Here is a 27,527-nt window from a genome sequence, read left to right as displayed (position 1 = left end):
TTGGAATGACATGAGGGTGAGTAAATGATGTCAGAAGTTTTATTTTAGGTTGAACTATCCCTTCAAATGTGTTAAAGATTCTCATAAAAAAAAAAAAAAAAGTCAAACACTGGATGATTGTACACTTTTCAATAAAAATGAGTCATAAGACACATTCATTTAGCATTTTACTGAAATTATTTGTTAACCCCAAAAGACCTGGCATATAAAACAATAGTCAGTAAAAATCTATTTATTTTTAAATGGAACAGTTTATTAAATGAAAAACAATGCATTAAATGCATTTGTGTTGTTGTTGTCATATTTTATACACCAGGCTTCGAAAAAGAAAAAAAACACCAACATTTTATTTAGAAAAATATGAGCAAAAATATGCAGTTGATGGTATTTATATGGAAAAAAAGTCAAATGAAATTCTGATAGCTTGTAATCATTGCGATATCACTTTATCACTTTATATCTTTTAATAATGTCTTAGTAAGATGATATTTACATGATTAGTTTTATGCTTGGATCAAAGCTCTGTAGTTTTTATTGATGGGGCAAAACATATTTCGCAATGCAATACAATGATGATTGAGAGATGACCAAATAAACCTTCCTCAAAAGCCTGATGGATCATATTTGATACTCAGGTTTACTTGATTATCCATACATATACACTCACCGGCCACTTTATTAGGTACACCTGTCCAACTGCTCGTTAACACTTAATTTCTAAGCAGCCAATCACATGGCGGCAACTCAGTGCATTTAGGCATGTAGACATGGTCAAGACAATCTCCTGCAGTTCAAACCGAGCATCAGTATGGGGAAGAAAGTTGATTTGAGTGACTTTGAACGTGGCATGATTGTTGGTGCCAGAAGGGCTGGTCTGAGTATTTCAGAAACTGCTAATCTACTGGGATTTTCACGCACAACCATCTCTAGGGTTTACAGAGAATGGTCCGAAAAAGAAAAAACATCCAGTGAGCGGCAGTTCTGTGGGCGGAAATGCCTTGTTGATGCCAGAGGTCAGAGGAGAATGGCCAGACTGGTTCGAGCTGATAGAAGGGCAACAGTGACTGAAATAACCACTCGTTACAACCGAGGTATGCAGCAAAGCATTTGTGAAGCCACAACACGCACAACCTTGAGGCGGATGGGCTACAACAGCAGAAGACTCCACCGGGTACCACTCATCTCCACTACAAATAGGAAAAAGAGGCTACAATTTGCAAGAGCTCACCAAAATTGAACAGTTGAAGACTGGAAAAATGTTGCCTGGTCTGATGAGTCTCGATTTCTGTTGAGACATTCAGATGTTAGAGTCAGAATTTGGCGTAAACAGAATGAGAACATGGAACCATCATGCCTTGTTACCACTGTGCAGGCTGGTGGTGGTGGTGTAATGGTGTGGGGGATGTTTTCCTGGCACACTTTAGGCCCCTTAGTGCCAATTGGGCATCGTTTAAATGCCACGGCCTACCTGAGCATTGTTTCTGACCATGTCCATCCCTTTATGGCCACCATGTACCCATCCTCTGATGGCTACTTCCACCATGTCACAAAGCTCTAATCATTTCAAATTGGTTTCTTGAACATGACAATGAGTTCACTGTACTAAAATGGCCTCCACAGTCACCAGATCTCAACCCAATAGAGCATCTTTGGGATGTGGTGGAACGGGAGATTCGCATCATGGATGTGCAGCTAGGGGTGTGCCGGTTTCAGAATTGGTGATGACGGTGGGGGGGGGGGGGGGGGGGATGTTGAATAACTGTTCGTCTGTTACAGTAAACAAATCCTTAACTAACAAAACAAACAAACGTTGCAATGAACGTGCTTTTTTTTTAATAAATCACACTGTAAACAAAACCTTAACGAAAAAACTTTGGAATGAACTTTGCAATTTAGACGCGCAAACTCCGAGCCGGTGCGGTGAGACGTGCATGCTCGGGCAGATTCGGCTTGAAGTCGGTCATGGTCATCCTCGGACGCGGCGCCGCGCGTGCTGTTACAAAAAAAAAGCCGTGCACACAGCCAAGCCAAATGGGGTCTTGCCGGTCTTTCGCACCAAACGCGTCATTTTTGCCGCGCGCACCTTCGCGATCGTGCGGACGCGTCGAGTATAAACCAGTCTATAAACAAGGCTTTACTCCATGTCAGCGCGCGCTCTGATCGGTAAAGGTGCACGGACCTCTCCCGAATCATCTCCAGTAGTAGCAGCCTCCGTTTCCCTCTTAAGCTGATATTAGTATTTAAACATTCTCTATGATAAAAAATGTTTGTAAAAAATATTTTAATAGCACGGTTTTGGCGGTTATAGAGTTCTAATGACGGTGTTCAACTATAACCGTCGGTCTCACGGTTATATAATAACCGTCACACCCCTATGTGCAGCCGACAAATCTGCGGCAACTGTGTGATGCCATCATGTCAATATGGACCAAACTCCCTGAGGAATGCTTCCAGCACCTTGTTGAATCTATGCCACGAAGAATTGAGGCAGTTCTGAAGGCAAAAGGGGGTCCAACCCGTTACTAGCATGGGGTACCTAATAAAGTGGCCGGTGAGTGTATATTTTTTATTAATAGAAAGATCATGTTATAATATAAGTTGATTCAGTCCAGTAAGTGTTCATCTTGAAATATTGCTAACAATATAAAAGTTATTCTAGCATTTACATACAAATCAGTAAAGATTTCACAGCAAATAGACACGCGAACCACAACCTGAAGGTGGACGCTTTTACTTGCTAAAAAGTGTAACAGGATGCATGTAGTAGATTGTGTACAACAGGTTTTTCAGCAAAGTTTTGATTATGTGTGTGTATCATATATGATACAGTAGGCTTTAACAAGCCGTTGATCAAATTATTATTATGTTATGATCCCTGAAATTAAATTCGGATGGTAAAAGTATTGGTATAAAAACAACCCAGTGTTCATTTGGTTGTGACATCTGGCCCGCGAGCCGAGCGTCCCAACAGGACAGAGAGAGTGAGAGGAACAAGATGCACACAGATGTCAGGACAACATGTTCTGAAGCGACTGCAGAAACATCCCTAATGGAGCTTTGCAAAGGTGACACATGAAGATGGAGGGAGGAATGAGGAAAATGGTTGAGAAGACCCTTTCACCCCGCGAGGACGGCTGGTGAGACGGCACGGTGGTGAGGTCTTGTTGCGAGCGCGGGGCTTCTCGCCATCTGATGATCAGGATGAGCGTGGATTTCTCATGAGCCGTGATCAGGACAGGGAAGGTTGCTGAGAAGGTGTGTGTGTGTGTGTGTGTGTGTGTGTGTGTGTGTGCATGAGACCTAACCTACCTGCTCATCTCCCAGGACTCGGAAATGATGAACCTCTGTAATGAGTGAATCAGGACAGCCGGCTGGAGACAGAGACAGAAAACAGGAACATTAGCATGGGCTGAAGCAGATGTGTACAGTAGATAGTTTGCCCAAAACTAAAAACATCTATCATCATTTACTCACCCTCATGTTATTCCAAACCTAAATACGTTTATTTCTTCAGTGGAACATTAAAGAAAACAGTTTTGGGGTTCAAACAACATTGGGACCCATTTGATTGTGTGGACTATTTCTTCTGTGCAACACAAAAAGAAGATATTCTTAAAAAAATTAAGTCATACAGCTTTGGAAGGACAAGAGAGTGATTCAATTATGAGCGAATTTTCAATTTACTTATGGTATGAATAGGCCTTTGATATGATACTCTTTTTTGTGTAAATCTATTCATTTATTCAAAAATACATTAAAAAGGCAATTGACAATGACAAATACACCTCAATGAACATTTTGTAATTTCTAAAAAAAAAAAAAATTCATTTTCATTTATAATTTATAGTGGGCATGAAAGCAAATGTGTCAGTCCTGATTAGTGTTATTTTAGTATCATTGAGATTTTAGATCTGAATAGGGTTTTTTGTTGTCTTTTTTGTCACTTTTATGACATTTTGCCATTTATTAGTTATTTTTATTAATTTTAATTTGAGTTAAACTAAATAAAGTTAAACTAATTGAAAATGAGACGTTGCTTTGGCAACTAGCTGAAATAAAATAAGTGTAAGTTTTGTTTTTTATTTTATTTTATTTCAGTTAATGTTTATTTTATTCATTTTTTATGGTTTTAGTTTTAGTCTCTAATAACCCTTTTAGTCTCAAATAACCCTTTTCATGATATTATAATGAAGAAAAATGCCTCATTAACAGGATGAAATTCGCAAAAAGTCAGGGTCAATAAGTCTTTTCAAATATCTGATAATACATTTTTAATGAATTTAACATTTATTTCCAAGGTAAGGTTATTTCACAAAATGCATTATGATCCCAATTTAATATAATTTATGAATTAATAATTAATTATAGTTGTAAAAAACATTTCTATTTCTAATTATTAAAAATAATCATTTGTATTCAAGGTGTAAAGTAAAATATGTACATACGTTTTAATTGATGGTTATACCACATGACATTTTTTGAGTCATTCAACTTTTGGTGAAAATGGTATTCAAATTTTCTAAATAACGTGTAACGTGTAAATTCTGTTATGTTGTGTTTTCACTGTTCCGGTTTGCCCGAGTTCCTAGTTAGTTACGCTGGCTGTTAATTAGTTTAACACACCTGTTTCTGTTCTCCTTGATTTGTTCAAGCCTTGAGTTCTTTCTTTTCGGTTTCCAGTATCGTCTAAGTTAACATGGTTGTTCTTCTGCGATCGAGTATTCCTTGTTTATTTCATTAAGACTCTTTGTGCCACAACGTTATCAATATGAATCCAACATAAGTTTTAATTTGTTTTAAATATAAAAAATGTCTTCCTCATAGCCACTTATGGCGCTTTTCCATTACCAGTACCAGCTCGACTCGACTCGACTCGCCTTGGCTCGCCTCGGCTCGCTTTTCGCTCCGTTTTCCATTGCAGAAAGTACCGCCACAAATAGTACCCGGTCGTCATAGCGACGTCTTTCGTGTCTCGTTGCCCCATCAAGCTCTCGCTGGATCCTCTCTTCGGCAACCAAACAAAGGAATGTCTGCACCTCCTCGTTTGACCACGGCGTATTCTTCCGAGTTGCCATAATAATAGTAGTAAGTTTAGTAACTATCTCTGGCCAAACTATTTAAAAATGGCGGGGTTATTCTGGATACTCCATCTGGCGCGTGCAATGATGACGCAGATTCTCTGTGACCAATCAGCAGTCGGCATTGTTTTCACGTCACATTTTAGTATCGGCTTAGCTCGCCTCAGCTCGCTTAGAACCTCGCCGGAGGTGGTACGAAAAAAAGTACCCGAAAGCAGGTACAGGTACAACTTTTACACAGTGGAAAACCAAACAAAGGCGAGTCGAGTCGAGCCGAGCCGAGCCGAGCCGAGGCGAGCTGGTACTGTGTAGTGGAAAAGCGCCATTATTTATCACTGACCCATAGCAAAACATAGCCGGTGAAGCTGGTTGACCTATGAGCTTTCTAGTCTCGCTACTTTGAAGTCTTACGCGTCAAGCTAGCCATGAAGCCACCATCCGAAAAACACCACATACAGTATATGCTGGTCATTTCAGCAGGACGTTCCTCATCAAAATGCAACAAGAATTGACAAGTGCATGCATTAACATACATAACGCTCCATATCCCGTAGGCGGGCGCACACAAACGCTAATGAGCGGTGCTCTTCAGGACGCCCGGCGCTTGCAATGCTGATGCGCACCCAACATCCACCCCAGGGTCACGCTCTGAGAGGAGACGCCTTTCATTCCAGCCACCTAATCTCAGGAGGAGACGAGAAGCACCTTAATGGGGAACCGAGCCAAAGAGCTCCTGCGTATTCCTGGCCCGCAGAAGAAGAAAAACTCGCTGTTAAATCCACACAGGATAATTATGGAAGGCAAATGAGTGAAGATGAATGTGTGTGAGCTTAGGCAGGGGTCTGACCCCAAAGTGGCAGTCCAATCCTCTCCTCTAACAACCGTGGTGTAATGATCTGGTCCCTTTTGTAGGGAAACGTTTTGCTTTGGACCAAAGATTCTTGCTACACACCAATTATCTCTTCGGAGACTAATGACTACTCTAATCTGCATGTGACGGCACTCACACACACACACACACACACACGCACGCACAGAGATCCTTGGACTTCTCTGTAAACCTAAGAAGAGTGGAACTTTAAATGTGATCTCTAAAAAGATGAATCTAGATACAAAGGCTGTACAAAAAACAGTACAAAACACATGCTTATCAAAACGGCCAGAAGGAATCACAGACGATCTGCTCCCCACCAATTTGCTTTTGTGCGAATAGATAGAGAAAATATGGAAGTTGTCGGGGTTTATTTGTGGCCACTAAGTAACATCTTCACAGCCACAAAAGACAGTAAATTTAAACCCAGAACATCAATTTTAATCTTAATATAATCAGTTATTTACATTATTATTCAAATTGTTAATCTTACGGTGATTTCAAGCCTGGGTCGTTTGGAGCGTTTGTTTCAGAATCTGGTGCGATTTCTCTCTTAGGCAATCGCTCTCGGATCCACACCAAACCAATCGCTCCGAGATCGCCTGGACGAACTCTGGGGCGGTTCGGTTGAGGTGTGAAAGGAATCCAACCCAACGGACCAATGAACCAACCAATGAACCATAATTCATTACGTAATGTAATGCCTTGCTTCCTGCATTACATAGGTTATATAATAATGTGGGAATGGGTAGTGTTTGCGTGTGTATCTGTTGACAGTTACAAATAAGCCACAATGAGCTTGTGGAGTGAACTTGTCAATCATCTTGATGGATGACGCAAAGGAAACTCTGACCACTCAGAGGACAGTTTTACTCGCATGTGACTTGCATAAACGCATTTTGGTGCGGTTTGAAGTGTTGCCTTGTGAAAGCGAACCAAACCAAGAAGAAAATGCATAATTGTAACAAATGAAGTCCCTGTTTCGGAACAAAACAAACGACCTAGGTGTGGAAATGCCCTTAAATGGTTAGTTCACCTAAACATGACGGGGGAAGCAGAAGGAAACAAGGATGCATCTTAGTTTTTGCGTTGTGTTCTGCATTGTTCACTTGTCTGACCCCAGCTGAAGTTTTTGGCCAACTGAGCATGTTGTATTGGAGTCAGGATCGGACTGATTGGCTGTTTAGATTAGCAAACCAGTGCACGAAAAGAATAGTGAAAGTGAGCAAACGCCAAAAAGTGCACATAGAAGGCTCTTCCAATTTTACATTTTCATGTTGCATGAGCATTACAATAAACAAATATGTGATTCAAATTCAATTATGAATCATATACCTGATTCATATTCAAAATGGTAAGCAAGCATAGTTTTGTTTGCGGTTTGTTTATCTGCGCTCTTAATGCCTGATTCTGACAAATAATGCTACCCATCAGATTAAGCTACCAACACTACATTTACATTGTTTTAAGGGTAGGTTTAGGGTAGGGGTAGGTATGGATGTTAATAAAGCCTCAAACCACACGAATATGATGCTTGTAGCACAATCCATAGGTAGCATTTTTCGCTATTGAATTGTGCTACCTACTGTTTCAATGGGAGGTAGCAATACCGGCTTCCCTTTTTGATTGACAAATACAGACTACAGCCACCTACTGGTAATACGCAGTTATTTCCTCTCATGCAGGCGCTAAATGTACATGCTAATTGGCCATTGGCCAATTCTTTGATATCGGTTTGTTGTGTAACAGCCTTTTAGAGGAAAGGACTTTCCATGGTGGGACAGAAATCTCTCAGGTAGGTTTAATTAAAATATCAACATTGTGTGCGTTTCAAAGATGAACAAAAGTCGCATGGGATTGGAACGACATGATTATATGATTATATGAATTTTCATTATTGGGTGAACTGACCCTTTAAAATTGTCTTAAATTGTGTTTCTTCTTTCCCATTTAAAAAAGTGCAGACACATCTATGGCTGCGTCCGAAAGCTTAGGCAGTGACTTGTTGTCTCGCTGCCTAATCAGGCAATGACTTGGCAGGGAGCGTTGGTGCCAGTGTTGTGCCTGACAACAATGAACGCGATAGTTCATGAACTCGTTCATATTTTGGGCGAACGTGAACTGAACGTACTGAATTACTGCCTGATGAACGTTACTGTGAACGCGTTCATTCTGGTGTCTGTGAACGCACGCTCTCTCAGTTTAACTTCGTTCAATAGGGTGCCAGATTTCTATAGAGCCTTCCAGGCGAAAACCCAGCTAAAACACACGTAAACAGGTCTTAATATGTAGCAAAAAAAACATCCAATCTGGCAACACCAGCCACCAGTGTCGCACAGCGAGGAGGCGTCGTATGATCATTTAAACGAGTTTTATGACAAGGTCGGTGTGGATTGGAAAAATCTTACATTTCTGTGCAAACTTTGCCCGTCTATAAAATAATTGTTGTCTGTGGTTGTATATGGGCTGTGGCAATAATAAAATTTAATAAATAAATTAATTAATTAAAAAAACCTCGCAGCAACATATGGAAAAAAAGACCTTTGAACTAGTTCATTTTTTGAAGTATGAACTATGAATTGAACTAGTTCATTTTAAAATTTGTGAACTGAACTTTGAACTAGTTCATGTAGAAAATGAACTTTCCCAACACTGGTTGGTGCACAAAGGTGAAAAGAAACTGATTTCTGACAGACCTCTGAGCCAGCATAACGGTTTAAAGATCTACAGTAAAGTAAAGCAAGCTTTGGTGAAAACTAAGCAAATATTTAATTACTACAATACCAATTTCTTGCTAGAAATGACATCAAAAGTGGAAAAATTTGGTCAAAAATGTACATTTACACACAAACTGATTACCAACTGCAACTTTCAAATGGCATTTTTTTTTTTTAGCTCAACTGTCGCAGAATGGAACGCACAGCATTGTGGGATATCAAAGGCAGTGAAGGATACATCTATGCTGACTTCAAACATCCATCAGATGAAGGTATCTCAGGAGACAGGAAGTGAAGCTAATATTGGATTCGAACATGCCTTTGTAACCGGTCCTACTTGACCAGCTCCTAGCAAGACTTGAACCGTGGTCTGCAGCATGGGAGGTAGGAGCGCTAACAAGGACGCTAAAGACTGCAGCCGCTAACGTAGTGTTGTCATAAGTACCAACTTCGGTTCCAAGTCGGTACTGAAATTTTAAAAATATGTGACGCTTTGAGCTAAGCTAAGTAATATGACTTTGATTAGCTAAAATGATCAGCACTTCAAAACCATGTTGTAAATATACATCAATGACACTGAGAGCCAGATGTACTAACGCTTTTGCGCCCACTTCAGGCGTATTTGTTTCACAAAGTGCGCATAAAACCATGGCGAGGTATGTACGAACGGGACGCACCGAGATGAAAGCGCAGACTGCCTGTCGCGGGAACTGAAAATGGCAAAATGCGCTTTTCGTGTCATGCATATGCATTCATGGGATGGTCAAGGGGAAAGTGGGAGTGTCACATAAAGAGATGGGAGGGGAAGCGTAAACTGCGCCTAATTATGTATTCCGCGTTATGTACAGAAAAAGCCAGTGAAAGCGCGCCTCTATTTTGCGCTGAAAATTCTCCGCCTCTTAAAAGCAGGTGTAATTTAGGAAGCGGGTTTCCTGGCATACGCCTCCTGGTGAAACGGCAGCAGTAATCCGAGCAAGACAAAGACATAGGCTAAGGAGACGAGCTGAAAAAATGTTTGCCACAAGAGTCACACTTTTTCAGTTGAGTGAAAACGAAATCATTAAGCGTTACAGATTAAGCAGCTACGCAATATTATAGTTACTGGAAGAAATCAAAGATGTCATCGAATCTCCGACTCAGCGTTCACGTTCCATTCCAGCAGTTGTTAAACTCCTCCGTACATTACAATTATTGGCATCAGGATCATTTCAAACAGTCATAGCATCAGCAGTGAGAGGAGAAGGCCCATTCAATTGCGCGTTTAAATACGGACAATTTACGGTATAGTGGGTGGGGACAGGCGCTGATTACCTGATGAACTGCAGGTTTGGTACATAACACGCACACTGCGGTTTCACATCAAGCACTTTCTGCGTCTTGGCAATGCCACTATTAACGCTGCGTTCGCAAATGTACGTGTATCTGGCCCTGAGCACTTACAAAGATACACACGGGAGCGTTTGTGCTTTCAAACGCTCCCGTGCATTGATCATTGTAGCCAATCAGAAACATATCTGATGAGCGTGTGAACACAATGGCCAATCAGAGGTGTTTACGATTCCGCTCAACAACGTCACAATTTTACAATTTCAGTACCGACTTGGTACCGAAGTTGGTACTTTTGACAACACTACTCTAGTGTCAGTTGCTAAAGCACCTCTTGAGATCAGAGGTTTACACGCACAGCTCTTACTGGCCTATGTCCGTTACAATCACCCCCCTAAACCTCTCTCATCCGGGTCAAGGCACAAAATGTAACCGGTTCTACTCAATCTGCTCCGAGCGATATTGAACCTCTGCATGGGAGGTGGGAGCACTAACAAGGAGGCTGAAGACTGCAGCCTCTAGCGTCAGTTGCTAGAGCGACTCTTGAGATCAGGGGAGTGAGGTTTACACACACAGCTCTCACTGGCCTACGTCCGCTACACCTTGGAAAGCATCCTCTGAAGGCAGCATTTTTCAGCCTATAAGAAAGACATTCACTGGTTTCCCTAAAAACATTCCCCTGTTACAACATACATTTCCTACCCAATATCAGTAATATTAGTAAATTGCATTTACACCTTCATTCTAATGTGTCTCCAAGTGTGATGGGATAGAAGCAAATAGCCACATATTACAGTGAAATTTCCACAATAAGAAAATGGACAAAGTTGTAAAGGTCACACAGTAGAAACCTGTAGCAGAGTTGAAGTCTCGAACGCACACACCATCCTGTGGACTGCAGAATGCTCATGTTGCTAATCCTCCTCCAGGGCTGCTAGCGCAAACACCAGCTCACTTTTCTCATGCAAATGGGGCCGCGCGGACTAATCGCACTGGACCCGCTGGGGGACTCGCAGGCTGCCAGCAAATATTAGAATTATAAAAGGGAAAAAAGGCTAACATTTGTCTAAAAATAATTAAAGATAAAGAATACAGAGGGATGACATGTTGTTACCATGGCAATGAAGGAGTGTAGCATACTGAGAGGTGAACTTTTCAGGACAGACACACACACATACAGAGAGAGACATATGGAAAGAGACCAGTTTGACTAGCATATCTCCTGTGGAGTTACCTTAGGTCAGAGCTGTGGCACAGCTGTTAGCGCACATCAGCTAGAAATACTGTCACACAGTTTGATTCCCATACCCACATTATCTATACAATGAAGAGGCCACATGCAGGTGGAACACATAAGGAGTTATTATCAACGAGTCTAACTGCTCTTTTCCATTTAATATACACTACCGGTCAAAAGCTTCGTGTCAGTACAATTTAATTTTTAAAACTTTTATTCAAAAAGGACGCATTACATTGATCAAAAGTAATCAATTTAACTCATGCGCAAAATTGGAATATCGCAATAAAACATTTGTGAATAAAGCAGCGTTTCCATCATGTGTTGAAGAGAACAAAATCGTCACTTCCTGGGAAACTGGCGCAAAATATCTTATAATAACTTCTTCAACTTCAGAAAACACAGAAATGAACCGTTTAACTGCACATAGCTCAGACATGACTTGAACTGGGGTCAAAAGGTGATGATGTAACATCCAGGTAGGCACGCCCTCACGCGATTGGTCGATTGATAAGCGTAAATCTGATTGGTTAAAGAGTACGACTGACCCGGGTGGGAGATGAGCGCTTCCAGGAAAGTCTAAAAAATACACACACACACAAATCCATGGCGATTCACACACAAATGATGATGTAAACATTCAGATTCAACGATAAACTCGTAAATTTTAAACATTCAAAACTTTTTGTGCACAGTTTGTAAAACGTATTTTATGAATACATCATTTTATTTTACGCACGTGAATTGCTTTTTGTGAATTCATCATTTTTCATTTGCGCACGTGAATTAGGTTTTATACCATGTGAAATTGGCTACGCATGTGCGCATCGTGTCTTTTGTCAAATGTCAAATCCGAGGTATGTACCGAACCGTGACTTCTGTGTTCCGTTACACTCCTAATCTTTATACATTAAAGATGTAATTTAACATTTCACAAGATGTAAAATAAATCTATGATGTCCCCAGAGAGTGTATGTGAAGTTTTAGCTCAAAATACCCCACAGATATTTTTATATAGCATGTTAAAGTTGTCACTTTTTGAGGGTTAGCAAAAACTGGCCCTTTAAATGCAAATGAGCTGCAGCTCACGACACAGTGGGCGGAGCTTCAAGAGTGTGTGTGTTAGCAGCTCCGATTACCTCCAATATTATGAAGCTGCAGACTCGGAGCCTGCATCTACAGTATGGCGTTATATATGTGCCTCATTCCTGAGCGAGTAATTGTAAGTTTTGAGCACAGAGAACTATATTTTGCAAGCACATTGCATTATATTTTGAACAGAAATTAACAATCGCAAAAAAAAAATCGTTTGAGCAAAGAAAAAACGATTCCGTGCTCAATAAATCTATTTGCTATTATCCATATTAACGTGCAATAATAACCCCTCTCACACAGTTTACTCAGGTGCTCTCTCACAAACTTATTCTCTGCGCTCCAGTCAAGTCCCTCTCTCTCTCTCTCTCTCAACCTCTTAATTCTGTGCGCGCCCAACTCTTGACACACGCGCGCTCAACTCTTGACACACACGCGCGCTCAACTCTTGACACACGCGCGCTCAACTCTTGATACACACGCGCGCTCAACTCTTGACACACGCGCGCTCAACTATTGACACACACGCGCGCTCAACTTGCAACAGCGTTACAAGTGTGCCACAAAATCAACCAATCGGAAAATTAAAGGTCAATTGTGATTGGCTGTTGGTCTCCAATCACTACGCAGCACAAAGAAGAAGAAAAAGGAATTTTATGGATAGATGTCTTCTCTAGTATGGAATGCCAAAGCTGACTTAATTAAAAATAAATAAATACATAAATAAATAAATATACGAAGAAATGCAAAAAAGCAAAAATACATAAATAAATATACAAAGAAATGTAAAAAAAAATACAAATAAATGAGTATTTATACTTTTATTTCCTTATTTATGTATAATTGTATTTTTTTCACACATTTTTTATTTATACATTTATTTATTTCCACTTTTATTTATTTCCACATTTATATATTGTATTGTATTATATAAATTGATTTCCAGGGGCGATCAGCATCATATACTGCATGTCCAGTTCTTAATATTAATCGATAAACTACTCAGTTATTATAATAATAAGGCACTATGGCTGTTATCAGTAAAATAAAATTAACAAAAGTCATTAAGTCATTAAAAGTCAAAATCTTAATACAGAGGAGAATGTTTTTACACTGCAATTACAATTGCATAAAAGTCGTTATGAGATTAATGTTAAAAATAAAACATTTGAATATAGAAATATGAAATGATGGAATCAATTAAATTGTATGTTTAAATATGAAACTAAAACAGCCAGTAGGTGGCGGTAAGTCACTGTCTTAAACCAGTGAGTCATATCATTAATTCAGACCGATTCATTCAAATACTGAACTTCGGGGAAAAAAACACCACGTGTTATGTTCAACTGTACAGCTCAGGTATCAAAATTATGGCGGGGCGACGTGGCACCAACATTAATAAAAAATGTCAGCATTTAAAAATGCTGTAAAAAAGCCCATGTATGAGATAATTTTATTCCCGAACTGAATGAATCAGTATTTGAATGAATCGGTCTGAATTAATGATATGACTCACTCGTTTAAGACAGTGACTTACCGCCACCTACTGGCTGTTTTAGTTTCATATTTAAACATACAATTTAATTGATTCCATCATTTCATATTTCTATATTCAAATGTTTTATTTTTAACATTAATCTCATTACGACTTTTATGCAATTGTAATTGCAGTGTAAAAACATTCTCCTCTGTATTAAGATTTTGACTTTTAATGACTTAATGACTTTGGTCAATTTTATTTTACTGATAACAGCCATAGTGCCTTATTATTATAATAACTAAGTAGTTTATCGATTAATATTAAGAACTGGACATGCAGTATATGATGCTGATCGCCCCTGGAAATCAATTTATATAATACAATACAATATATAAATGTGGAAATAAATAAAAGTGGAAATAAATAAATGTATAAATAAAAAATGTGTGGAAATAATACAATTATACATAAATAAGGAAATAAAAGTATAAATACTCATTTATTTGTATTTTTTTTACATTTCTTTGTATATTTATTTATGTATTTTTGCTTTTTTGCATTTCTTCGTATATTTATTTATGTATTTATTTATTTTTAATTAAGTCAGCTTTGGCATTCCATACTAAAGAAGACATCTATCCATAAAATTCCTTTTTCTTCTTCTTTGTGCTGCGTGGTGATTGGAGACCAACAGCCAATCACAATTGACCTTTAATTTTCCGATTGGTTGATTTTGTGGCACACTTGTAACGCTGTTGCAAGTTGAGCGCGCGTGTGTGTCAATAGTTGAGCGCGCGTGTGTCAAGAGTTGAGCGCGCGTGTGTATCAAGAGTTGAGCGTGCGTGTGTGTCAAGAGTTGAGCGCGCGTGTGTATCAAGAGTTGAGCGCGCGTGTGTCAAGAGTTGAGCGCGCACAGAATTAAGAGGTTGAGAGAGAGAGAGAGAGAGGGACTTGACTGGAGCGCAGAGAATAAGTTTGTGAGAGAGCACCTGAGTAAACTGCGTGAGAGGGGTTATTATTGCACGTTAATATGGATAATAGCAAATACATTTATTGAGCACGGAATCGTTTTTTCTTTGCTCAAACGAATTTTTTTTTTGCGATTGTTAATTTCTGTTCAAAATATAATGCAATCTGCTTGCAAAATATAGTTCTCTGATCTCAAAACTTACAATTACTCGCTCAGGAATGAGGCACATATATAACGCCATACTACAGTCCCCCACCGAGAGTCCCGCATTCTCAGACCCCTCGTTTTTCGAACACAGCGCCTCCTGCTGTTCGAAAGATCGTATAACACCCGCACACAGAGTACAGCGCACGCTTATCCAAATGCAATTAAAAACAATAGGATGCAATATTACGGTCTCCAAATAAATGATCCAATAAATATTTGCGTTCCCTGCAATATTACGGTCTCCAAATAAATGATCCAATAAATATTTGCGTTCCCTGCTTAATGCATGTGCCAAAAAAAAAACTCATTGCGATGGAAGGGATACAATTACAGATTGGAACTATCTTCTGAAAAATAGTATGTGATATTATATTGCTACAATGTTTTTTTTTAATATTTTTTTTATTCAAATTCCAATTTTTCTTTCAGTTCAACCTATAATGGTCTAATTAACATTACCATGCTAACATTACAAAATCTGTTTTTTTTATATTTTGAATGCGAAGCAAAACAAATCAGAATAGACAAAACACCAATAATAAACAATTCTGTACTTTATTTAATGATCACCTAAACATCATCTTGCTGTAAAGAAAAAAGGAAGAAAAAACTGTGTTCGTGACTTTACTTTTCGTCTTCAATTGCATTAAAAAACTAATTTATAAGTCGCTTTGCATAATCATAAAATGATATGTTGCTGGGTTCGGCAGGGGCGACTCCATCGATGTATGGTGTACCCTGGAATAGCCTCCAACAGTATAGGCCCGATAGCACATGTCTTATGATGTTTCAAAAAGAAAGAAAAAAAAAGAAAAAAGATGTTTGCAAATGTTACCTTCATGATGCACTGCTCTGTTGAAGTGTCCCTTGAGATGTTTTTGAACTTTGGACAACTTTGTGGGTTTGAAATATATGCGGGCACAAAATGGGCAGTGAAAATCACTGCAGCATTTATGACATATCTACAAAAAGTCCAAGGTTAAAGGCTAACGTTAGCTATCAAAATATTTTCGGGGGGAAGAGGGCGAAAAAACATACATTAACGGCTCAAATCGTGTTACAAACTATCTTTACAAATATTAAATGGACTATTCATATGTTGTATCGATGAGCTAAATTAGTTTTATTAAAAAATAAATCAAACGAGTAGGCTACTACGATTCGCTAAATAAAATTGAAGATAGCCAACTCACGTTTTGGCTTAAGTTCTTCACATGTTCTTCACATGTTTATCCGATACAATTTGATAGGAGGCGCTGTCTCGAAAAACGAGGGGTCTGAGAATGCGGGACTCTGGGTGCAGGGGGACTGTAGATGCAGGTCTCCGAGTCTGCAGCTTCATACTACTCATTACCTCACGCAGACACATGCTAAAATGTCAGAAACTGTTCTGCCTTTTATGTTTAAACCGGAGTCAGACAAAGATGGAGAGACTAAGAAGAAGTGACAACATGTAGAATGCAACAGGACATCTCTGAATGGTTAGTTGATGAATTGATGTTGCTGATGTGGAGTTAACTATCTTCAATTAGCATATTCTGTCAGGATAATCTATAAATCGCTTGTATAGGAACTGTTGTGAGATGCACACATAGTGACTTTCTATTGCATGTGAATCGATGGATGCTACAGTTTGAGCTGACTCACAAATGTGGTTGACTACAACAATTATTCCTCTTCTCAACATGGACTGTGTGTTCCCGGGGGCGATATTTTTTTTTCACAGGATGGTAGGGGAAGACTCATGAATATTCATTAAGGAACTCATCCCTGATTGGTCTGATGACCTACCCCCTAACCCCGCCCCTAAACCTACCAGTCACTGGGGTTAAGACCAATCAGGGATGAGTTCCCTAATGAATATTCATGAGTCTTCCCCTACCATCCTGTGAAAAAAAAAATCGCTTCCCGGGGGTGGGGTTTATGTAAATTTTAGGGTTAGTGATGTCACTAACCCGGGAGGAAGCTTGTGTAGTTCCTACCAGCCATTTGTTGTAGTCCTTAAAAAAAGATTTCTTTAAAAGCAAATATCTCCCTTTGCTTTGAACTTTGAGCGTTGTAACTTTGCAGATGTAACTTTGCAGATGTAACTTTGCAGATGTTTGCAGATCATAATCAACCACCCCTTTAATATATCCTGTATTAGCTGCCTTTATATTTTAAAGAAGTGGTTTCTTACAAGGGGATCCTTAAGTGGGTCGCACACCGGACGAGAAGCGCAGCGCCGCGTCGCGCCACGTCTAGGACAACTCCAGGTATCGCACACCGGACGCGCACATTCTAATGGCGCGAGCACAATTTTGAATCAACTCCTGGTAGAAGAGCTGCACGATGTGTGTTTTATCTTGATTTATTACTTATTTTTTTATGTTCATTGAATAATAGCTGATGTTTGAACGTTAATCAAGTAAAAGTGTCTATCACGTTGAGTCTGTTATTTTGTTGTAACGTTATCCGTTGTCTAGGCAACTATGTCACATAATACAATAGTATTTATTTAGCTAGCGTTTAGCTAACCCGAGTGAAAACAGCACAGGGTGAAGCCATGTACATTAACGACGATTTGAGACAAATAAATGCAAATTTAATATAAAACTATGCAAATGGCGCTCTGTGGCGCGGCAGGGTTTTGAACAAGGTCCTGAGCCGTAGCTGGGCGCCGCGGACAGACGCCGAATGGCGCCGCCGGTGTGTGTACACTCATAGAGAATAATGTGTTCGAATTTTAAAGACCTGGCGCTGCGCGACGCGGCGCTGCGCTTCTCGTCCGGTGTGCGACCCCCTTTATACTTGAGGATTCATGAAGTGCTATTTAATAATGCCAAAAAAAAAAAAGGTGTCTGATAGTCCTGCAGGGCAAGTTAGCGCATCAGAAAAGAAGCGGCTCTGAGAAGTAGCGTCTGGAAAAAGCAGTTATATGGAGATGTTAATACAGTACCATTCATTTGACATGGCCAACTTAGAATCATGCAGCATAATAAAACCCGAAATGGCAAATGAAAGTTGAAGTGATGTACTGCAATGAGGGGAAAAGTCACACAGCGAGACAAAGAAACTTCCATTGATTTTTTTTTGTCATGCTGGAGGATCCGCCATCTGCCAGGCACAACTATGATCAAATGTCTGCTAAAGAAACAGCAAAAAAAAAAAGCCTTTACATCTCATGCTTGGCTGGTCAATATCTGTTTAGTCTCCCGTGCAATTCAATTGATCAGTTGTGCTGTGTTGTACAATTCAATTTCGCTTGCAAAAGAAAATGTATTACGACATGATGAAATCTATACAGACACACGCTAATGACTGCCTTTGCCTCGAAACAGACATCTTTTGTTCGGCGTGTAAACGTGCGGTGTCACGACAATTTGACTAGTGGAACTATAGAGCACTTCAGATCCTCAGAGCTCAAACAGTTTCTCCTGTGTACGGACCGTTCGGGAGGGATCAAAAGATGCAAACAAAAGCAGGAAGATCAAAGTTTAACTCCCACCCTTCTTTTTGATCTGTACCGAAAGATGTTTGACGCACACACACAGAGTTACAAAGACGGCATCATAAGCCTGGCACGACTGTTAAAGCCTCATTTAGCCACTTTCATAGCTTAATTACTATTCGCAGTTTGCCAGCAGGGAGGCGTCTTAATGTATAGTGCCTCCCGCTGACTGACACAGCTGTTTGAGTCACGCTCAAGAAATGTTTTAGGAAATGAAACCAGCGGGTCCACGGCAACTCTAAAATGAATCCAACCGCAGGGGTTAGTTAGCTACTTAATGGGGATCTTATGCTTCTAGCACACTGCAATGCTGATAAAAGCTTGTGTTACAAGTACAATAACACTCCCCTCCACAGGAGATAATGAGCCAATGGATGTTCCCAACGTGACCATGGGCGCACCTTTGACTGCATATTAAGAGGGCAGTTCATGCAAAACGATTTTTTTTTACAATTATTTACTCATCCTGATGTCGTTCTAAACCCTTCGGACTTTCTTTCTTTCACGGAACGCAACAGGAGAAATCGTGAATTCTGAGTCATGTTCGAATTCGAGTTTTTTGACATCAAACTTAAAGGGATAGTTCACTTTGAAATTAATTTTTGGTATGTTTTAGCTTACCTCAAGGGCATCCAAGATGTAGGTGTCTTTGTTTCCGCAGTAGTTTCAATTTTGCTACTTTTAGGTCAAACCGTTCTTGTCTGTCAGTCATATAATGCAGGTCTATGGTCACCACCTCAAAGAGCATGCACAGAGAAGTCCAAATTAAACATGATTTAATGACTCGTAAATGTCAGTACACATTGATGGCCTAAGACACGAAACGAGCGGTTTGTGTGAGAAAACAAACAGTATTTATATCGTTTTTACCTCTAGTAAACACAGCCACGTCCAAGTGATCTGAGGGCGCGGGCGCGTCGGTCTGTGCAAGCGCCTGAAAGCGCCGGAAGTGATCTCTCTGAAAGAATTCAACGTTGTCTGTTGATATATCGAAATTGTCTTCCATTGCGATTTCCTGTATATCTAAATATGTTTAGATCTTCACAGTGAAAGGTAATACTCCCGAAATCTCTGAATGACGAGTGACGTACACGCGCGAGAAATCACTTCCGGCGCTTGCGCAGACCAAAGTTACAGGTAAAAACGATATAAATACTGTTCCTCACACAAACCGCTCGTTTCGTGTCTTAGGCCATCAATGTGTACTTACATTTACGAGTCATTAAATCATGTTTAATTTGGACTTCTCTGTGCATGCTCTTTGAGGTGGTGACCATAGACCTGCATTATATGACTGACAGACAAGAACGGTTTGACCTAAAAATATCAAAATTGAACTTTTTGATATTTAAAATTTACTGCGGAAACAAAGACACCTACATCTTGGATGCCCTTGAGGTAAGTTAAAACATACCAAAAATTAATTTCAAAGTGAACTATCCCTTTAATAGTCGAGTCGATTTCAGTTGTATAGCGCTTTTCACAATACACACTTTTTCAAAGCAGCTTTACAGAAAACCGTGATGTTAAATATTCATGCCTAGCTGATTAGAGATACACTGTAAAAAATGATCGTGATTTTAACGGTAAAAGACTGTAAAAATGCTACAGTGCAAAACTGTTAATTGGTTAACAAAAAGTTTCCTTACTATATACGGTAAATAACTGTGATAGATCTAACGGTACATTTAATGTAATTTTACTGTAAAATACCGTTAAATTTACAGTTTTTGAAAGTGAAAAAGAACTCATTGTATAATTTACAGTGAAAAACCGTAAATTGACATGCGTGACACTTCACATTTGATTTATTTTTGTTGAAATAACTATGTTTCTTCTTAGTTCTTTTCTAATCAGTTATGTACATTAGGGTTTTATAATAGTATTAACTTTCTTGTGGAAGACTGCTTTGATTTATCATGTGACTCTCATAACTGCTGTAATGATTGTTGGTTGTCAGTGTATTACAATGATACAAAACAGATATAAATTCTTCAATAGGTTGGTAAATTAACATTATATAAGATAATGAAATATGGTTTATTACTGTAAATTTTAAGTTAAGTCTGTAAAACCAATAACGTTGATACCGTATTTTTGACGGTAAAAGTTCTGGTAACCACAGCTGACAGTTTTTTTCAGTAAAAACAACGGGATTTTTTTTACAGTGTAAGGATAAAGTTAGATTTGCATTTTGCGACAATTTAAACAATCAAGTTGAGATACAGTATATTGCTGTATGTGAGTGTACTGCAATACATCTACATGTGGATATGCAAATGAGATTTGAGAGATTTAATGGAGGAAAAGACTTAAATTCAACATGAAACCTATACTGACCCTTTCCCTTGTTTAATGTGCATCTTATTCCGCACGATTGATCAGTGAACATTACTCCAAAGAAAAACAATCTTTTGTAATATTTTATCAAAATCAAAAACTTGCTATGGGATAGAAGGAATAATCCGACCAAAAATCAATTCTGTTATCATTTACTTGCCTTACTGCCATTCCAAACTCTAAATGACTTTCTGTTGCGAAAAACAAAAGACGATATTTTGAACGTTGGAGCCAAACAACATTGGAGGCCATTGACTTTTACATGGACAAAACAACAAAAAACACTGATTCTCAACATATCTTCTTTTGTGTTCTACAGAAGAAAGAAAGTAATCAGTTTTGGATTCATAAATGATGACATAATTTCACTTTTGAGTGAACTATTAATTTAATAATATTCTGGTATGTAATGGCCACTTTTTTACAATCCAATCTTTTCATGATGGATTCAGTCAATGAGTTGTGAATGGCATTTCACAAAGTCTATACATGTTAGCCTGTTTACCACACAAAGCTGTCTTATGGGTATCAATTGTTTAATATCAATTCACAATGAGAAATTATACAAAATGATTTACAATTTAATAGTCATTATGGCTATTTACACTATATACACTCTATTGTTATGCATTGTATGAGCGATTGGCGAATGTTGTAGTAATTATTATGACTGTTTAAATAATATTTCATGGATTTGTTATTTAATAATTCCATGAATGAAATTATTTTAGTTAACAATTTACAATAATGTTCCATTTTTTATAGTTAACCACATATGTTAACGTGAACTAACATTGAAAAATACTTCTAAAGTCTTTATTAATCTTAGTTCATGTTAAATTCTATTTATACTATTTAATACATTATTAAAATTAACAGTTGTCTCAGTTAATCTTATTTAATGGACCTGAGCTAACATGAATTAATAAATAAGTTGTATTATTATTATTATTAGCTAACATTAACAAAGATGAATGAATACTTTACCAAAAGTATTGCTCAATGTTAGTCAATGCATGAAAAAAAAAAAAAAAAAAGTATTATGTAGTATTTTACATTTATGACAGTTTAAAATAACAGTGCAAACTATATCACTTGCTTTTCATACATTCCTTAAAAAATCAAATGACGGATGGGACATGTTTACCACACAAAGCTTTTTATAGTGTTTGTTCCTTTTGGAGTTTGATAGTTGATAGATGTTCATTGCATGCTTTCATAAGCACGTAAATTTCTTTAAAACGTCTAATTACGTTGTGTAAAACAAAAGAAAGCAAGTCATAAGTGATTGGAATGACACGAGGGTGAGTAAATGATGTTACATAAATTGTGAATTCACCAGCACGGACTCTCATTATGCGAGTTATGGATGCATGATAATAATCTGCCTCGACTCTAAAGAGTGTCACATGTGAGACGGGACTGAGGAAGTCCTCTTTTATCACCTTCTACAAGACGTACTCATGACCCTTGAGTCTGTCTATGAGCTAAATGTGCTACAGCTGAGCAGAAATGACCAGAGGCACACACACTTTTTCATTCCAGGGACGAAGAGAGGAGACGCAGACACATTCTGGCTCGCTTTACTCCCTGTGTGATTTCGATCTTAAATGCGATCTATTGTTCCTACTTTGAACTGTAAGAAGATTTTCTTGGTTTAGCTTGCCTTGAGGACATCGATCAAAAATAACATTACCTTAGATATAAAAATAATGAATGGGAAGGGCTGAGTTTTACAGACCCGGCCATAAAGAAGAGTTTTTCATATCTGATTTGGAAAAAACAGATCCAAAATCCAGGGTTTCCAGGGTCCAGGGTTTAGATATCACCAAACTAAACCCGTAGGTTTTTGCATCACTTCTCTTATCAAAACGTGTCCCGTCGAGCTCTTGGCTGCAGATTTTACACTCACGAGAGAACACTGGGACCCCTGACACAGGCTCATAAACTAGTCTCTATCATCTCTGGCCGGCAGCCTCATAACCTTTGATAGCCTGGTGCCGGGGCCAAGGTCGTGTGTGTCTGACACCTCACATCTGACAGCCCTTTGTTGCATTGCCCTCCTCATTTATGGAAACTGGCTAAAATGCAAGAGGTCACCCTTGCAACTCCGCCATACTCCATTAACATCACCTTATCCCAACAAATCAAGCTCTGATTGTTCTGCACTCTGAGACAAGCGGCCAGCATTAGCATGTGAAAGCCCAATCAAAAGCCAAGTACTTAAAGAATACTTAATTATGTAGATAATCAATACCCCCCGCACCCCTCCCCCACGCCCCGTGCACCCATGACATTTCCAATAAAGAGCATGCATAAGAAATGACAGTCAAACGCCTTCTCCTGTTTTCCAATCAAATCTCTCTGCAGTCAGACACCAAAACACCCGGCAGAGGTTCAGCTCGCAGCGTTACACACCAGAGGGAAATTTGCTCATTTGAAAAAAACTGATGTACACACTGCGGCTAAATATTGTTATTTCTCTTCTTTTCTTGTTTAGTTTTCTTTTAAAAGTACACTCTAAACAATGCTGGGTCAAATATGGACAAACCCAAATGTTGGGTTAAAAATTTAATTTAAAATTTTAACCCAACTTCAACTTTCACTTTCAACTGTACATTTTTTAATTGCATTTTTAACCCAACATTTGGGTTTGTCCATATTTGACCCAAATTTGGGTTGAAATAACCCAGCATTTTTTAGAGTGTAATAATTTATATTCTTATGATGGATTTTCATATAATAAGTTGGTTTGGGACAAGGGTAAAATAATCAAATCTATCCAAAAAGAGCATAAGAAAAGCAACAAATGCTGAAGGAATGATAAAAAAGTTTCCAATTCAATTTGAATATAAAAAAATATTATATTAAAAAAGTCTACAAACTGTTAGTATCACTATTAGTAGGAATGCTCGGGTCTTTATGAATCAATGATTTTTTTATGCAGAAGTGAATTAAACTGGATTACACTGATCAAAAGTGATATTAAAGAGATGTTACGAAATATTTATATTTCAAATAAATGTTGTTCTTTCGAACTATTTATAAAGAAAAGAAAAACCCCTGAAAAAATGTATCAGGGTTTCCACAAAAAAATGAAGCAGCACAACTGTTTTCAACTGTTAATAATCAGAAATGTTTCTTGAGCATCACATCATCATATTAGAATGATTTCTGAAGGATCATGTGACACTGAAGACTGGAGTAATTCAGCTTTGATCACAGGAATAAAAAAAATACTCAAATAAGTACTGATTATTTTTAATGAACTAGCCTATATGTTCATTGTAAGTGTGCATAATTTACAGTTATTACTGTACTAAGCAAATCACAAAATAAAGTGTTACCCAAATTACATTTTAAACATTTAAATAGAAACAGTTATTTTAAATAATAATTGACAATATAAGCCTACTTACTTGTTTTAATGAAATAAATGCACCCTTGGTAATCAATCATAAGAGACTTTTTTTCAAAATATATAAAAAAGTATTACCGAAACGATAGTTTTGAATGATAGTGTTATGTATAGTTTTTGATTGTTCCAGTCTGAGTCTGAAGGTGTGACTGAATCGAGGATAGACAGTGGCGTAGCGGACCGCGGAAAGCTTTCAGTTCCCGTGCCAGGTTTTGCCGATAGATGATGATCAGAAGATGATCAGCATCAGCTGACCTAATCAATTATTATTAGCTATTACTTTTATTATTAAATGAATAGGCTATAGCTAAAATTCAATTTCCCCGCAATCATTTTATAGCGCATCACCCCATAACCGACGAGCTGCGAGGAAAATATAAGATTATAGTTACATTAGCTTAGTCCTCATTTCAAAAACAACTTGTTTAAAACGAAACTACTTCACTACTTATGGGCCACAAGAGAAATATTAGGAAATATATTAAGACAGTTATATACCGTTATCAGCACGTTAAAGTAGATTCAGCTCTCAGCGTCTCGGAGAGAATATGAACCGTTAATGCAGCGTCAGATGTTTTTACTTTCACTTTCTGTAGTGAATAATTGACGGGGTTTCAGGCTTCTCTGACTTGGGCCCCATCCACACTACTGCGTTTTAGTTTAGAAATGGATAATTAAAACGAATACGATCTCCGTCCACACCAGCGTTTTAGCTGCGTATTAGAATTGATCTCCGTCCACATTAAAATGACTGAAAACGCGGATCACGTGACCATTCACTAACACTGGGCATGCGCGTGCCGGTGTAAACACAACTTCATTGATCAAATGATCCCACCATGCTCTGGGTTAACCCCAAACCGACGCTCCATGTACGGTCAACGCCGCCGCTGCACACGGGAATTGTCACAGATCGCTCGAATAATAGCTTGACTCCGGCGCATGTAGGCAGTTATAGCGTTGTAAAATGCAGAATTGACTTGTACAACAGCTGCTAGCAAAGATATACGCCATGACTGATGACACCCAATCATAGAGCCGAGCGTGAGCCTCTACTACGTCATCGTTTCTAAAGTCCTCCGTTTTGACCCGTCCACACTAAAACGCCCTCCGGAGAATCAAAACGAAAAACGAATCGGCAGCGTTTCTAAACTTCTCCGTTTTGGGTCTCCGTTTTTGCCTTTTTAGTGTGGACGGGAGGTGCAAACGTAGCAAAAGGTCTCCGTTTTTAAACGCAAACTCAGTAGTGTGGACGGGGCCTTAAATGTAAACAGGGTGGGCCCGTGGATTTGCGCTATACGCCACTGATGATAGATATAATGCTGAGGTGAATTTACCCTTCAAATGACTCTTTAAGGCACACTTTAGGCGTAAGACGTGTGATTAGCATGACAGGAGTTTACCTGTCGATAACCAAACCAGATGTGTATCTGCTCAGTGGGAAGCTGCCCTGCATGCTGCTCTTTTGTGATAGCAAAGAAAGACACCATGAGAAGTTTAAGAGGAAGGTTTGGGCTCCTGAAGCCAGTAGAGTCCGAGGAGTCTCACTCTGGTAAACCTGATGACACAGCTGTATGACAGAGCTCTGCTGGTGGCTAAGACTGAATTATGAAAAGAGAATATGAGAGATAAAGAGAAAGCATGCGATTACAGGGCGGATCAGTAATGACCCAATAGACCCGTTAATACTCATTCAGGCAGAGATGACTCGTGTAAATCAGACTGCATGAGGAGAAACAAAGAGACAAGATTAACCAGTTCCCACAGATAAGACATGGCTCATTCATGTTCTGCTCGACCGTTTGAACTAGTTTAAAAAGAAATATACTTGAGGGTGATTTAAGGGGGAATTTCTATAAAAGGTTTATTCAGAGTTTCAGTAATATGTTCTCCGGTACTTTCTTGCATACCCCAAACTTATATATGATAGTGTATATTTTCTATTTAATCCAGCACATTACAACTTTTTTGATGAGGTGATGAAATGTACTGCATATTAGGAATCACCCACATAATAATACATACATATATATATATATATATATATATATATATATATATCTCATCATCATCAAAGCTTTATTAAGGACACATATGGCCCAAAACACAAACCGAAAGAGAAACACAAACAATAAAAAAAAAACAATAAAAAAAACACCATATCACATATAGGCTAAAACGCCTATATTTCCACATGTACCTCGTTTCCACCAAAAAATAATTCGTTTGGAACTGGTGCTGGTTCAAAGTTGGCTCAACTTGTGAACCTTCTCAGAACCTGTTGGTTTTCCCACTGACTAGAGAGCCCAGTAAACGAAGTCGTTACGTCACTGTGTACGTCGCAATACTTTCCCATTCCCGTCGCGTTGTTGGTCACAATAGCCCTGCCCCCGACGTAAGCATGACTTGGTAAAAGAACGGTTCTAGTCCGGCAAAGAGTTGGTGCCGCTTTGGAACCAATTTTCCTGGCCGAGAACCGGTTCTTTGGCTGTCGAAACACAAAGAACTGTTTCGCGAGTAGCACCGGCTCCGAACCGGCTCTCAAAATGCTTTGGTGGAAAAAGAGTAAAAACTCCAAATACTGGTGGAGAACCTGACCTCCATATATATTTCAACTCTTAGACGCCAAGCTGCTTTGGCTCTTGGGACCAAACTTCCTCATCTTTGATGACTATTTAGGATTTTTTTTTTCTGCCCAGAAGGAAATGTACACTCACCTAAAGGATTATTAGGAACACCTGTTCAATTTCTCATTAATGCAAGTATCTAATCAACCAATCACTTGGCAGTTGCTTCAATGCATTTAGGGGTGTGGTCCTGGTCAAGACAATCTCCTGAACTCCAAACTGAATGTCAGAATGGGAAAGAAAGGTGATTTAAGCAATTTTGAGCGTGGCATGGTTGTTGGTGCCAGACGGGCCGGTCTGAGTATTTCACAATCTGCTCAGTTACTGGGATTTTCACGCACAACCATTTCTAGGGTTTACAAAGAATGGTGTGAAAAGGGAAAAACATCCAGTATGCGGCAGTCCTGTGGGCGAAAATGCCTTGTTGATGCTAGAGGTCAGAGGAGAATGGGCCGACTGATTCAAGCTGATAGAAGAGCAACTCTGACTGAAATAACCCCTCGTTACAACCGAGGTGTGTAGCAAAGCATTTGTGAAGCCACAAGACGCACAACCTTGAGGCGGATGGGCTACAACAGCAGAAGACCCCACCGGGTACCACTCATCTCCACTACAAATAGGAAAAAGAGGCTACAATTTGCAAGAGCTCACCAAAATTGGACAGTTGAAGACTG

At 38.9% G+C, this 27,527-nt stretch overlaps 1 protein-coding gene across 1 annotated transcript in view; it reads right to left on the bottom strand.

Annotated features, from left to right (window-relative positions):
• The window catches only part of prkn (parkin RBR E3 ubiquitin protein ligase), a 233,418-nt gene that overhangs the window by 21,591 nt on the left and 184,300 nt on the right, over positions 1–27,527 (bottom strand). Inside the window, exon 8 of the mRNA XM_056250233.1 lies at positions 3,310–3,371. Within this exon, the coding sequence (XP_056106208.1) occupies positions 3,310–3,371 (62 nt within the window). The remainder of the gene's footprint in view (positions 1–3,309; positions 3,372–27,527) is intronic.

The sequence above is a fragment of the Rhinichthys klamathensis genome, unplaced genomic scaffold, assembly GCF_029890125.1.
Source record: "Rhinichthys klamathensis goyatoka isolate OS25496 unplaced genomic scaffold, OSU_Roscu_1.1 h1tg000003l_1, whole genome shotgun sequence".
Classification (NCBI taxonomy): domain Eukaryota; kingdom Metazoa; phylum Chordata; class Actinopteri; order Cypriniformes; family Leuciscidae; genus Rhinichthys; species Rhinichthys klamathensis.
Note: the sequence above shows the minus strand (reverse complement) of the source record. Positions and strands in the feature narration are given on the sequence as shown.